Below are 12,634 nucleotides of genomic sequence, written 5' to 3' on the forward strand. Positions count from 1 at the left end.
ACCTAAAAAGGGTGTATGCGGCCACCATGGAGATGTGTGCGGCCGCACACACTTGAAGATCATACGAAATGATGTTTTTCATGTATAATTTCAAGTGTTCTTAGCATATAACTAGTTGTGATAAGTGTATACACGTTATAAAGGCTTGAAAGGGGTGATTATGGTCCAAAACTTAGTGTGTGTTCTTGAAGATCTAACACCACAAATGTGTTTTTCATGGATCATAGTAGGGAAGAAGGCTAGTTAAGTTCAAGTATCAACAAATCAAAGGAAGTATTACTTACTTTTTATGAAGAACAAGATGAAGATGTGGATGATACTTGAGAGAAAACGTGTTCCAGTTTTGAAGGAGTAGGAAAAGGGTTTAAAAATGACTAAGGCTGACTTATATAGGTAGGAGTGTGTGGCTAGGGGGTGTGCGGCGCACACACCTTGCATGGTGTGTTTGACCTGTTTTTGTGATGTTACACACATTCTAACCCTTCCTAAGACTCCTATCTTGATTATACTAAGCCTAATACACTTATATAGACCAAAAACTACATTGTAAAATGCAAAACGAGGCTAAATTTGATAAGATAGAAGATGTAAAAGTTAGAAATTTCGGATTGTCACAACGTGCAACAAAATTATGAAGTAGGGACGGTCCGAGATAAAAAAATGTTAGGAATCAAACACGCAGATTATCCTAAACCATAAGGATCATCCATGTAATTTACCTTTTTTATTTATTTATATAGGATATTGATTAGACTAGTTTTTACTAACAAGAAATTAATAAAATTAATAATTGTATTTAAAAAATATTCATTTGATTTGGAACACAATTTGAAATAGTTTTGATTGTTTCTTATTTAGTGAGATTATAGGTACAAATATTAAAGAAGCACATACATTCTATCATAAAGCATTGTGGAATGTACAAAATTTCTGAATAACATTATTGTCTAAATAAAAGGTCTATATCATGTGTTCTTGGGCATTTTTTTCACTTCTTTAAGCTTTATAGATTTGTTTATAGATTTGTTTAGAATGTCAAATTTACATTTTTATTAACAATAATAACTTTATATAATCAAGTTTTTAAAATACCTATTTGTAGTGCATGACGATGAAAGTGGGTATATGATTCTATGCATTATATTGCTTTAAATTGCACTATTTTAGTGTTGATTTAACTAATGATATGTTGATTAACTTTGTGGTTTCTAAATCCATATTAAACACTAATCATATTCATTTATTTTTTTAATGTTTCAAATCAAACATAGTTATGCTTGTTGACAATGATGTTAGATTTTTTTTTAATAATAAAAATTATAACTTTCTAACATAGTACAATTGTTTTTTGATAACTACTATATGAAAAATGGTGTGAAACAATTTGCATGGGGAACTCATTTTGATGGCAATAGGTCGTCTGGTGTCGAGAGTGATTAAATGTGTAATTTATAACCTACGATGTTGATTATGTTGGGCTTTCTATGTATTTATACATTAAGAGCAACTCCAACCATTCCACTAAAAATATTATTAAATTTGTGTATTTTTAACATTAATTTTTTTTTTCTCCAACCACACATTAAAAATTTATACTAAAAATATTTTTTCATATTATAATATAAAATAAAATAATTATTAAAGTTGTAAATGTTATAAACCTAACTAAAATAATATTAAACAATTCAAAAAGTAGTTGTTTTTGTGTGAGTAATAATATTACGACCACTATATTTCAGATACCAAAGTCCGTTACCCGAATTTTTGGATATGAGAAAAAAAAAGGGAAAATTACTCTTGAGGGTAATCAACTTTTGCGTTTGTACTCATTTGGTCCATTTTTTTTTTGTATTCAATATACCATCGAACTTGTTGTTGGTGTTTACCATAGCCCTTTTGACCGACTTTTGACCTGTGATAGCCGGTCAAAGGGTTATGGTGAACACAAACAACAAGTTCGATGGTATAATGAGTACAAAAAAAAAGAAAAAAAGAAAGGGACCAAATGAGAACAAACGCGACAGTTGGTTACCCTCCTGATTCATTTTCCCTTTACTCATTTACAACAAATCCCACATCATCTCCTACTGATATTAATGATTTTATGAGATTCATTCTTGCTTCTCTTCAAAACACAATCTACGAAAGGACATTATTCATACATGTACAACTTTGTAATGCACTTGAATATTTATTAGGAGAATCTTGACTAAGCAGGCGCATTTCATGACTACATTTACATTTTCAATCAAATGATTTATCGTATCATGGATTCTAGACAAGTCTACAAACGAGTGGAATCACAAGTGCTATGATTTTTGAGTTTACTTAGCTTTAAGATCGAACTCATGGGATAAGATACAACATCAATATGTACAATATTATGGTAATGTGTCTACAAAAGCAGCATGATATTGTACATATTGATGTTGTATCTTATCCCATGAGTTCGATCTTAAAGCTAAGTAAACTCAAAAATCACAGCACTTGTGATTCCACTCGTTTGTAGATTTGTCTAGAATCCATGATACGATAAATTATTTGATTGCAAATGTAAATGTAGTCATTAAATGCGCCTACTTAGTCAAGATTCCCCTAATAAATATTCAAGTGCATTACAAAGTTGTACATGTATGAATAATGTCCTTTCGTAGGTTATGTTTTTGAAGAGAAGCAAGAATGAATCTCATAAAATCATTAATATCAGTAGGAGATGATGTGGGATTTGTTGTAAATGAGTAAAGGGAAAATAAATCAGGAGGGTAACCAACTGTTGCGTTTGTTCTCATTTGGTCCCTTTTTTTTTTTTTTGTACTCAATATACCATCGAACTTGTTGTTTGTGTTCACCATAACCCTTTGACCGGCTATCACAGGTCAAAAGCCGGTCAAAAGGGCTATGGTAAACACCAACAACAAGTTCGATGATATATTGAATACAAAAAAAGAAAAAGAATCAAATGAGTACAAACACAAAAGTTAATTACCCTCAAGAGTCATTTTCCCAAAAAAAAAAAAAAAAAAAAACCATTTTTGATCCTTATTTTTTACATTTTTTTTTTGGGAAATTTTACATATTTTAAATATTTTCTATTTCAAGGATACAGGCCCACCACCGAGTTAGGCTATTAACGTTCGCGTTCAAGAAAAAATGTTCGCGTTCAATACTACTGTAAGATCTAGGGTTACTTTTCCAAATCGCGTTTCCTGCAAAATTGAGTCCAAGATATCTGAAAATCGAGTTCAACACTTATGATAAACCTAGGCTAACTTTGGCGAATCACTTCAATACTTCGACCTTATATCCAATCTGTGGTTCCGAAATCGAGTACTAGGTATCGTACTATTTCGTTCCGGACATACTGTCATGCGAAATCTTATTCATTTTCCCTCTGAATCAGTTCAATCTTCATTGTTTATACTTTCTATGCTGATTATTAGTTTGTCTGTATCAGATTTTTTGTAACAAATTACTCTTTTGTTTATATTAGATAATCATATTAGGGCACGAATATCTCAAATTTTGAACTAACTGTATGATACGCTATCTTCCTAGCTGTTCTGACTTCTGGTCATGAAGAGAAGTTATCAGCAATCATCATCCTCGGGTTCCTTTGGACCTCCCAAATCCAAATCCAGACACAATCCAGATGGTATTATTCCATCCTTCATGTATCCGGTTTCATTATATTCATATCCTACTTCAATTCGATTTCAATTACACACTTCTTTATCCTTTTCCCCTATCAATATTTGATTAAGAAAAACACTAAGCTAAGTGTTTCGACCTAAATGTGATATTTCTCAGGTGATTCCTTTTTGGAGGATGAAAGCACAAAGATCTTTGCCAAAAAAGTTGCAGACCATTACAGTGCAAGAACAAACCAAACATTGGAAGAACGAGAAGCAAGTCCCATTATTCATTTAAAGAAACTCAATAACTGGGTGTGTAGAACTATAAATACAGCATTACATTGATGCATATAGTATATATATATATATTCTCATTATTTATTGATATTATATTCTTTGCAAAATGTAGATCAAAAGTGTTCTAATTCAACTATATGCAAAGAGGGGGGATGCAGTTCTTGATCTTGCCTGTGGTAAGGTACTATAGGTATCATACACTTAATCGATTTCCTAAATATGTTCATTAATAACTAAATTAAAATTCAAAACTTTATTCTTGATTTTTTTTTCTTAAAATTAGGGTGGTGATTTGATCAAATGGGACAAGGCAAAAATCGGATACTATGTTGGCATTGACATAGCAGATGGCTCTGTAAGTTTCTTGCAATCTACACATTCGTTTAATAATCATGAAACTATTTATTATTATTATTTTGTTAAAAAGATTTGAATTTTATAAAATTATACAGATAGAAGATTGTCGCACCCGTTACAATGGTGATGCAGATCATCATCAACGCCGTAAAAAATTCACCTTTCCTGCTCGACTTTTAAGTGGAGATTGTTTTGAGGTCAATACTGTAATTTTTTTAAACATGTTATTTAAAATCTTTTTGTTGTGTAAAAACTAAAAACTGAAAAAACAGTGTGATGCTTAATTGCTTATAATATATATATGAACTGCTTTCAGGTACAATTGGATAAAGCCTTAGCTGATGATGCACCTTTTGATTTATGTAGTTGTCAGGTGAGTTAGTTTTTTATAAAATCAGTATTTTTTTTTTATTTATTTATATTATTTACTGAAGTAAATTAATTAAAAATATTTTTTGTAGTTTGCTATGCATTATTCATGGTCTACTGAGGCACGTGCCAGAAGAGCATTGGCTAATGTTTCATCATTACTTCGTCCAGGAGGAATATTTATTGGAACAATGCCTGATGCTAATGTTATAGTAAAAAAACTAAGAGCAGGTTACTTTTTATTTTTTTTTTAAAAATTAATTTTTTTTATTTTAGCCTTTGTTTTCGTTCTTAACAAATTCAATTTTTTTTTTTTTTTTTTGGTTTATTATGAACAGCTGATGGATTGGCTTTTGGAAATAGTGTTTACTGGATTCACTTTGATGATGAATTCTCAGAGAAGGTGAGTTTTCAGTTTCTTTTATTTACTAATCTTCTCATTTATTTATTTATTTTTAAACAATCTCAATGATTTCTTGTATTATTTTTTTCAGAAATTTAAGTCCTCAAGTCCCTTTGGCATTAAGTATAAATTCCATCTTGAGGTATGTTCTGGTATAAATTTTTGATTAAGTTATGTAGAAACATAAAAAATATAAAAAAAAATTAACAATTTTTTTTTTTTTTTTGTTGCAGGATGCTGTTGATTGTCCAGAGTGGATTGTCCCATTTCATGTGTTTAAATCGCTTGCAGAAGAGGTAATAAGTGGTTTATTTATTTTTTTGTAATAAAAAATTTCATAATTGGTCCCTGTGGTTTGCAAAAAGTCATGCTGCTGGTCCCTATGGTTTCGAAAATTGCATGAATGACCCTTGGACCAAATTTGAAAATTTTGTCTACCTCAAGGATCAATTCTCAAAATTTGAAATTATATATACACCACACATTATTTTTTTTTCATTTATTTTATTTAATTTTTCAACAATTTGATAAATTTTTTTAACCTTTTTTACCTTTTGTTTTCTATTATTTTTTTTTATGATTTTAGTTATATATGAATTTTCTGATGTTTTTATTTATTTTGATTCAAGTAAATGAACTTAAATTTGAGAAACCATGTCGGAATCATTTTTTCTTTAATTTTTCTTTTCTGTGAATTGAACAGGTAATGTTTTTTTTTTTTAATTTTTTTTTTTTTTTTAATTTTTAATTTTTTTAATTTAATTTTATTTATTTATTTATTTTTTAACTCTATACTCTTAAGGTTCGAATTTTTTTCGTACTTTTTTTTTTAATTTAAAATAATAATTAGGTTAAGGTTTATATTGAATTGTGTGTTTCAAAAATTTTCCATAGTAATATATTCTAATAAATTCATACATTTTACACTTTTTTTTAAAAATTTTTTGTTCATATTTTTTTAAAGTTTTTTGTATTGTTTTTTAACCTTTATTTTATTTTTTTAATTTCAATTCAAGTAAATAAAAAAGTTATATTTATATTTGTAATTTCCGTCCAACTTTTTTTCTTTATATTTTTTCTTATTTAATGGCTATTATATTTATGTTACGACAAATTAAAATTAAAAAAAAAAAAATCAAACACTTTGTTTAATGAGAATTAAAAAATCAGACTCTATGATTAGTTTAATTATATTTTTCAATACTTCGAATTCAGATCCGGACCAAATTGGACCAAGAACCGAATAATCAGGAATTGATTTATTTGGAAATAGAAAAAGGTCAAACAATTAAAATTATAAAAACATTAGAAAATCCATAAATAATTAAAATTATAAAAAATAGAAAAACAAAAGGTCAAAAAGGTAAATGAAAATTTCCAGCCTTGGTCCAAGGGCACTTTGGTCATTTAGAAAAAACTAACTACTCAAAAGTTAAAGTTAACACCAGAAGAACCGTTCATACGGTTTTCGAAACCATATTGACCAGCGGTGTGACTTTTTTCTTAAACGACCTCAAAGTGCAATATTTAGCAAACCATAGGGACCAATTATGAAAATTTGCCTAAAAAATTTAATTTTGTACATGAGAATTTATTTACCTTAATAATTGCTTTGAAATCTCAGTATGATTTGGAGCTTGTTTTTGTGAAGAATTCACACGCATTTGTTCATGAGTACATGAAAAAACCCGAATTTATAGAACTCATGAGAAGACTCGGTGCCTTGGGTGATGGAAACCAAGACCAAAGTAAGTGTTGTCTGAATAAATAAATGTTTTTTTTGGCTTAATCCATTAAGTCATTATGTGGAGATTAAGTAAACAATGAATGTTTTTCGTAGCTACACTTTCACCAGATGAATGGGAGGTAGCTTATCTATATTTGGCATATGTCTTAAGGAAGGTAAATAACATTTATTTATTTTCAACTTTCAACTTTCAACACATAAAAAATACATGTATTTTATTTATATAAAAAAAAAGGAGTTAAATCTGGATTTGTGATTTATTTATGTTGGAGTATAGCGAGGTCAACCAGGACAAAACAGAGGAAATACACGAAGAGACAAAGGGAAGATGCATCTAGAAAAGGAAGACATAACGTATATCAGAAGCTGATTTAATTGAAAACAGGTGTTAAGTTTTGTAAAATAATTAAAAATTATATTTTCTTCTTTTTTCTTTTTGGCTTTAAAATAGAAAGCCTTTGTTACACAACATGATTTCATAGAATTTCACGTTCTGTATAATTTTGTATTCTATCAGTTGCTAAATTTAGTTATTTTTATGCTTAAACAATTCTTCAACTTGTTTTTTCTTTGTGGATATTTATTTATCAAGTAATTATGTGACAAGTTAGTAATTTATTTATAGAACTAGGTTTAAGGTCCGTGTATTTCTTGGGTTGATTAAAAAAAATTAAATATAAAGTGTAAACAATAAGATTTTTTTTTTTTAAAATAAAATTTTGAAATAAAGAATAAATAAAATGTATTATTTGCAATTTACTATCATATATATATATATATATATATATATATATATATATATATATATATATATATATATATATATATATATAGTGGCCTTTTTATTTTAAGAATTGAAAAAAAATCAAAAATTGATATATGAATAATATTTATTTCAAAAATATTACAAAATAACAAGTATTAAAATTCATAAGATTGAGATAGCAAAATGAAATTTTATTTATTATAGTAGATAAGTTACTTTAGGATTTTTTTTGGAGTTAGATAGAATATTGGTTAAAGAGTGGGGAAATATGGAGTATTTTTTTGAAAAATAATTAAAATTTATCAATCAAATTGGTAATTTAAGGTTTTAAGGAGGCATTTAAAGGATGAAAAGAATCTATTAGGGTTTATTTTTCACAATTTTCAACAAAGAGAGCAGAAGTAGAGGGTAGTAATTTTGGAAAAGCAAGAGAATAAATTATTATTGATTTTATGATGTTTGCATCTATAAATATGAGGGAATCTATTAAATGTAAAATTTCTCATTAGTGTGGTAAACATTATGAGATAAACCCAGGGTTTGGGTTTGGTTGTTTGCAAGAGCGACATTAAACAATTTAGGGTTTTATCATGTGAAAATATTATAGTGGAAAGTGGCCTTGTTAAACGACAAGGTGAATACATAGTAATTTTCACACTCTTATAAAATTACGTATTTTTCTATGACACATGTGCATTCTTATATACTATGCTTATATAAGTCTATTTGCTAATGTGGTGTCATTCACGATTGTGAAATGATGTATTTATATTCGATTCATATGTTAAGAGTTTCTATCACATGATCATATCATATATACATGATAGATCACATTCATGGGGGTATAGATGTGTTGATTCTAGCATGGTCCAAACATTTGATGTGAGGTGTTGGTTATTTTGACGACACTTTTGGTTCATTGTTATGCACTACATCATAGTATGTAACATATAATCTTTTAGTGATATTGATATTTTATTATGAGTCTAACCGTGTTTGTTTTACTAAACCTATGAGCCTAATATATTATATTGATGTTAAGCAGTGTTGTAAAAATTGGTTTAGGCAACCGACTAGGTGTTTGACGATCTGTTACTGATTAAGATTAGTGGTAATCTGTCACATTAACCAGACTCCGTTAAAGTCGGTTGAAAATCGATATAGGTGGTAAAAAAGTCAAAATTGCCAAAAAAGTCAAAATTAATGGAAAGTCAAATAACTTTTATTTTGAGTGTATTAAAATTATTATGGACTTATTGTATAATGATCATGACTTAAGTATTTAAACACTTGAATATATATATATATATATATATATATATATATATATATATATATATATATATATATATACTCCTTTCAATTTAGAATATTGGATTAGTATTCACATAGTTTGATATTCGATTATTATCGATTTTTACAATCAAATTTAGTTTGAATGAAGTTAGAGACAATTTATGAGTTTTGTGGAAAGACCCTTGGATGATATTTTAGATATATATTTGGGGTTTGGAAGATAGCTTGACATTTGTTTTTCGATTATTGGTTAGACATCACTTTTTGATAAACATATTGATGCAAAAGAAAATATTTTAAATATTTAGGATTTTTTACTCATATTTCAAAGAATTTATCTTTTTACAAAGTATAATGTTAATCTCAAACAAACCCAAAAAACAAGATAAAACATATCAAAACAAAACAAGAAATGAATAAATGCATGAACGTCGACTGGTAACTGTCATGAATAAAATTGGAAAACGACAGAAGAAGACAAACAAAGAGGAAGCACATATTTTTCTTTTAGGCATTTAATCAAACATCTTATCTGCATTTTACTATCGTACTGCAGTTGCTTTAACTGAAGACCCTGTAACATTGTCGCTCTTCCTTTTTTCGGGGGAGAATTATTTGCCCATATCCTGTTTTGATTTGTTCGTTGTTTCTTGATTTGTCCCCATCATTATCTTCTGTTGCTTCCATTTCTCTGTACGTTTTGTTCCCTCCATGAATTTGTTTCATGTTCAAGAGAATGCCACGTTTTTTGGGTACAGTGTGATGTCCCTTTTGTCATAAAAGAGGAGGCTTTAAGTTTTTCTTCCATACCCATTTCAAATTTCGCATATCAAATCATCAAAAAGAGAGGGTGAAAAGAAAAGCTCCTTTACCCATACCATTCAAAACCATTCCATGTTGATATTGTTTTTAGGTATATATATATATATATATATATATATATATATATATATATATATATATATATATATATATATATATATATATATATATATATATATATAGGTTTAGGTTCATTTGAAACCATACTAATTTTGTGAGACCGTGAGACCAAATCTAAAAATAATTTTAAAATGCAAAATAAATGGAAAAATCCAAAATTTTTTTTTAAATATTATTTTCGGAACTTCAATTAACTAAAAAAAAATAAAAAAAATCCCGTTTTTTTTTTTTTTTGAAAAATACGTGAAATATTCTAAATAGAATATTACACTGACATATTCTAAAAAATAATTTTAAAATGCAAAATAAATGGAAAAATCTAAAAATTCTTTTTTTAAATATTATTTTCGGAACTTGAATTAACTAAAAAAAATAAAAAAAATCCTATTTTTTTGAAAAATACGTGAAATATTCTAAATAGAATATTACACTGTACATATTCTAAAAATAATTTTAAAATGCAAAATAAATGGAAAAATAAAAAATTCTTTTTTTAAATATTATTTTCGGAACTTGAATTAACTAAAAAAAATTAAAAAAATAAAAAGAAATTAAAAAATGTGTCTCACGGTCTCACAAAATTAAGCCGTCTCACATGAACCTAACCATATATATATATATATATATATATATATATATATATATATATATATATATATATATATATATATATATATATATATATATATATATATATATATATATATATCTGATTTTTGATACAAAATAACCATAAATTTTGTATTGAGCCAACTGCTATACACTGTTAACTATCATTTTCATGCACGGATTTTATTTCCAAAATCTCTCTCAACTTAAAATTATGATTTTTTTTTTCATGTAAATACATTTTGAAGATTCCCAACCAAAAAAAATGTCAGAAAGGAAAATTTCAATAAAAAGTATGAATTTTGTATTTTATTAATTAAAAAAAATATATTTTTTTATAGGAAATTGATGACCACTTTATATATAAATGAACAAAGATGACTATATTAATATAGTCCTCCATTTTGACTACTTTTGTTGTTTTCTTTATATATTGAAATTAAAACAGATTTAAATATGTTTAAGCTCTTGTTTGGTTTTTAATTTTGTAAAATTGATATTGTTTTCCTTAGTAAGTTAAGTAGTGTGACGACTTTAAGATGTTTGTTTTTTGGAAACGAAAACGGTACACCACATTTGTAACCTTTTGTTGTAGAAAAGGTGTACCAAACGCTTCTAGCATATAATAACAAGTTTGTTTGTTTTTTTAACATTTACAAACTGTTGCATTAAATTGAAATTAACTATATAATAGTTAAAAATAAATCTAAATAAAAAATTTATTTAGTTTAATCATATGCAAATCAAATATAAAGATCATTATGATGATATTATTTTTAAAGATGTTTATCTAAAAAACTTAAACATAAAATACCAAATAACAATCAATTAAATTGTTAATTTAGCTAAAAACATGTTATTTTTGTTAAAATTTTCAAGACAATGATTATTTTTCCGGTTAATTTTAATAAATTTGATAATTTTAATGATTAACTTTATAATTTATTAATATCTGGTTATAGACAATATATCACAACAAATATTTATATGAAATATACCAAACGGTTTGGAAATTATGTAAAATATATTCCTATTGTTCATAATATTCTTAAGATATTATTAAAATAATAAACATGCTTAAAAAGAAATTAAAACAAATCTAAGTTGAATAATATAATTTAAAGTAAGTGAGAAGTGGTTTGAAGATGATGGTTCATTGTTGTGCAACACAACACACGCACAATAATTTTTAAATTTGTAGTCTTTCAAAAAACAAACAATTGCGAAATGCCAAATGTTGCGCGGTGCAACAAGAAGTGATCAATAATGGTTTTTCTGAAAAAACAGACATCACCTAATTCTAATTCTAAAAGAGAAAAGGTTTGGCGTTTTCATTCGTTAAGTGCTACCAATTTTCTGTAGTCCACCCCAAACATGGACCTAGTATTTAATGACATAATTGTTTTCACGAATATAAGTATCTAAAACAATAGTGTAACGTCCGTGTTTATAGGCTAAACATTAATTTAATGGTGTAATAGTTAGGATCAACACTTATAACCTACTTTGAAGTAATAAATAGGAATTATTTGAATATTATGTGATTTTATGTGCCTTATATTTAATTATAAGATATAATAAATTAAGAATAAAAATAAACATCAAAAATAAAATAATAGATAGGTCCAATATCTATGAAGAAAGTTGTAGTGGTCGGGACAAGGATTCTGGAGATATAAAGAACGCTAAAATCCGAGTTATAACGAAGAAGATATGATCTGTCGAAGTTTCGCGTCAAAACCGGCACGACACTGGGAAACATAAAAAGTTAGTTTATGATAAACTACTTTTTATCCTTAGGAGTCTAAATGAAAGTTGTAGAGTACGTCTCCACCTACGCGTCGATATAAAGAACGTAAAAAATGGAGTTCGTATGCAAAAGTTATGGCCTTCCGAAGATTCAGCTTTCAGAAACCCTATGCTAACTAAATTCACGACGTGAGATTTATGACACTCACGACGTGAGGATTCATTTTGCGACATTTCGGAATCTAGAAGGTGTGACGAGGCTGCGAGGGGATATGATCTAAACTCACGACGTGAACAAGGTGTTTTTCATGACGTGAGGAGTCACATGGCCACCTTCCGAAGCTAGGGACGCAAATGGCAAGTCTACGGGGTGATCATGCAAGACTCACGATGTGAGCCTTATAACACTCATGACGTGAGTTTCTAAAATCCCTACTATAAATAGCAGGTCCGACTTCAGCCATTCT

At 27.6% G+C, this 12,634-nt stretch overlaps 1 protein-coding gene across 2 annotated transcripts; it reads left to right on the forward strand.

The window, feature by feature from the left end:
* Positions 1 to 3,156: 3,156 nt before the first annotated feature.
* On the forward strand, positions 3,157 to 7,355 carry LOC145018035 (mRNA capping enzyme family protein). 2 transcript variants are annotated; one of them, XM_078975976.1, is made up of 14 exons: positions 3,157 to 3,334; positions 3,556 to 3,652; positions 3,808 to 3,944; positions 4,042 to 4,110; positions 4,213 to 4,284; positions 4,382 to 4,483; positions 4,603 to 4,659; positions 4,748 to 4,886; positions 4,994 to 5,058; positions 5,150 to 5,200; positions 5,292 to 5,354; positions 6,683 to 6,806; positions 6,899 to 6,960; positions 7,083 to 7,355. In XM_078975976.1, the coding sequence occupies exons 2-14, from the start codon at positions 3,574 to 3,576 to the stop codon at positions 7,173 to 7,175; spliced, it is 1,113 nt and encodes a 370-aa protein (XP_078832102.1). In that variant the 5' UTR covers positions 3,157 to 3,334; positions 3,556 to 3,573; the 3' UTR covers positions 7,176 to 7,355. The 2 variants fall into 2 exon arrangements, with proteins under 2 accessions (XP_078832102.1, XP_078832103.1); XM_078975977.1 differs by having other exon boundaries at positions 6,710 to 6,806.
* The last annotated feature ends 5,279 nt before the right edge of the window (positions 7,356 to 12,634 follow it).

The sequence above is a fragment of the Lactuca saligna genome, chromosome 9, assembly GCF_052625555.1.
Source record: "Lactuca saligna cultivar CGN05327 chromosome 9, ASM5262555v1, whole genome shotgun sequence".
Taxonomy (NCBI): Eukaryota; Viridiplantae; Streptophyta; class Magnoliopsida; order Asterales; family Asteraceae; genus Lactuca; species Lactuca saligna.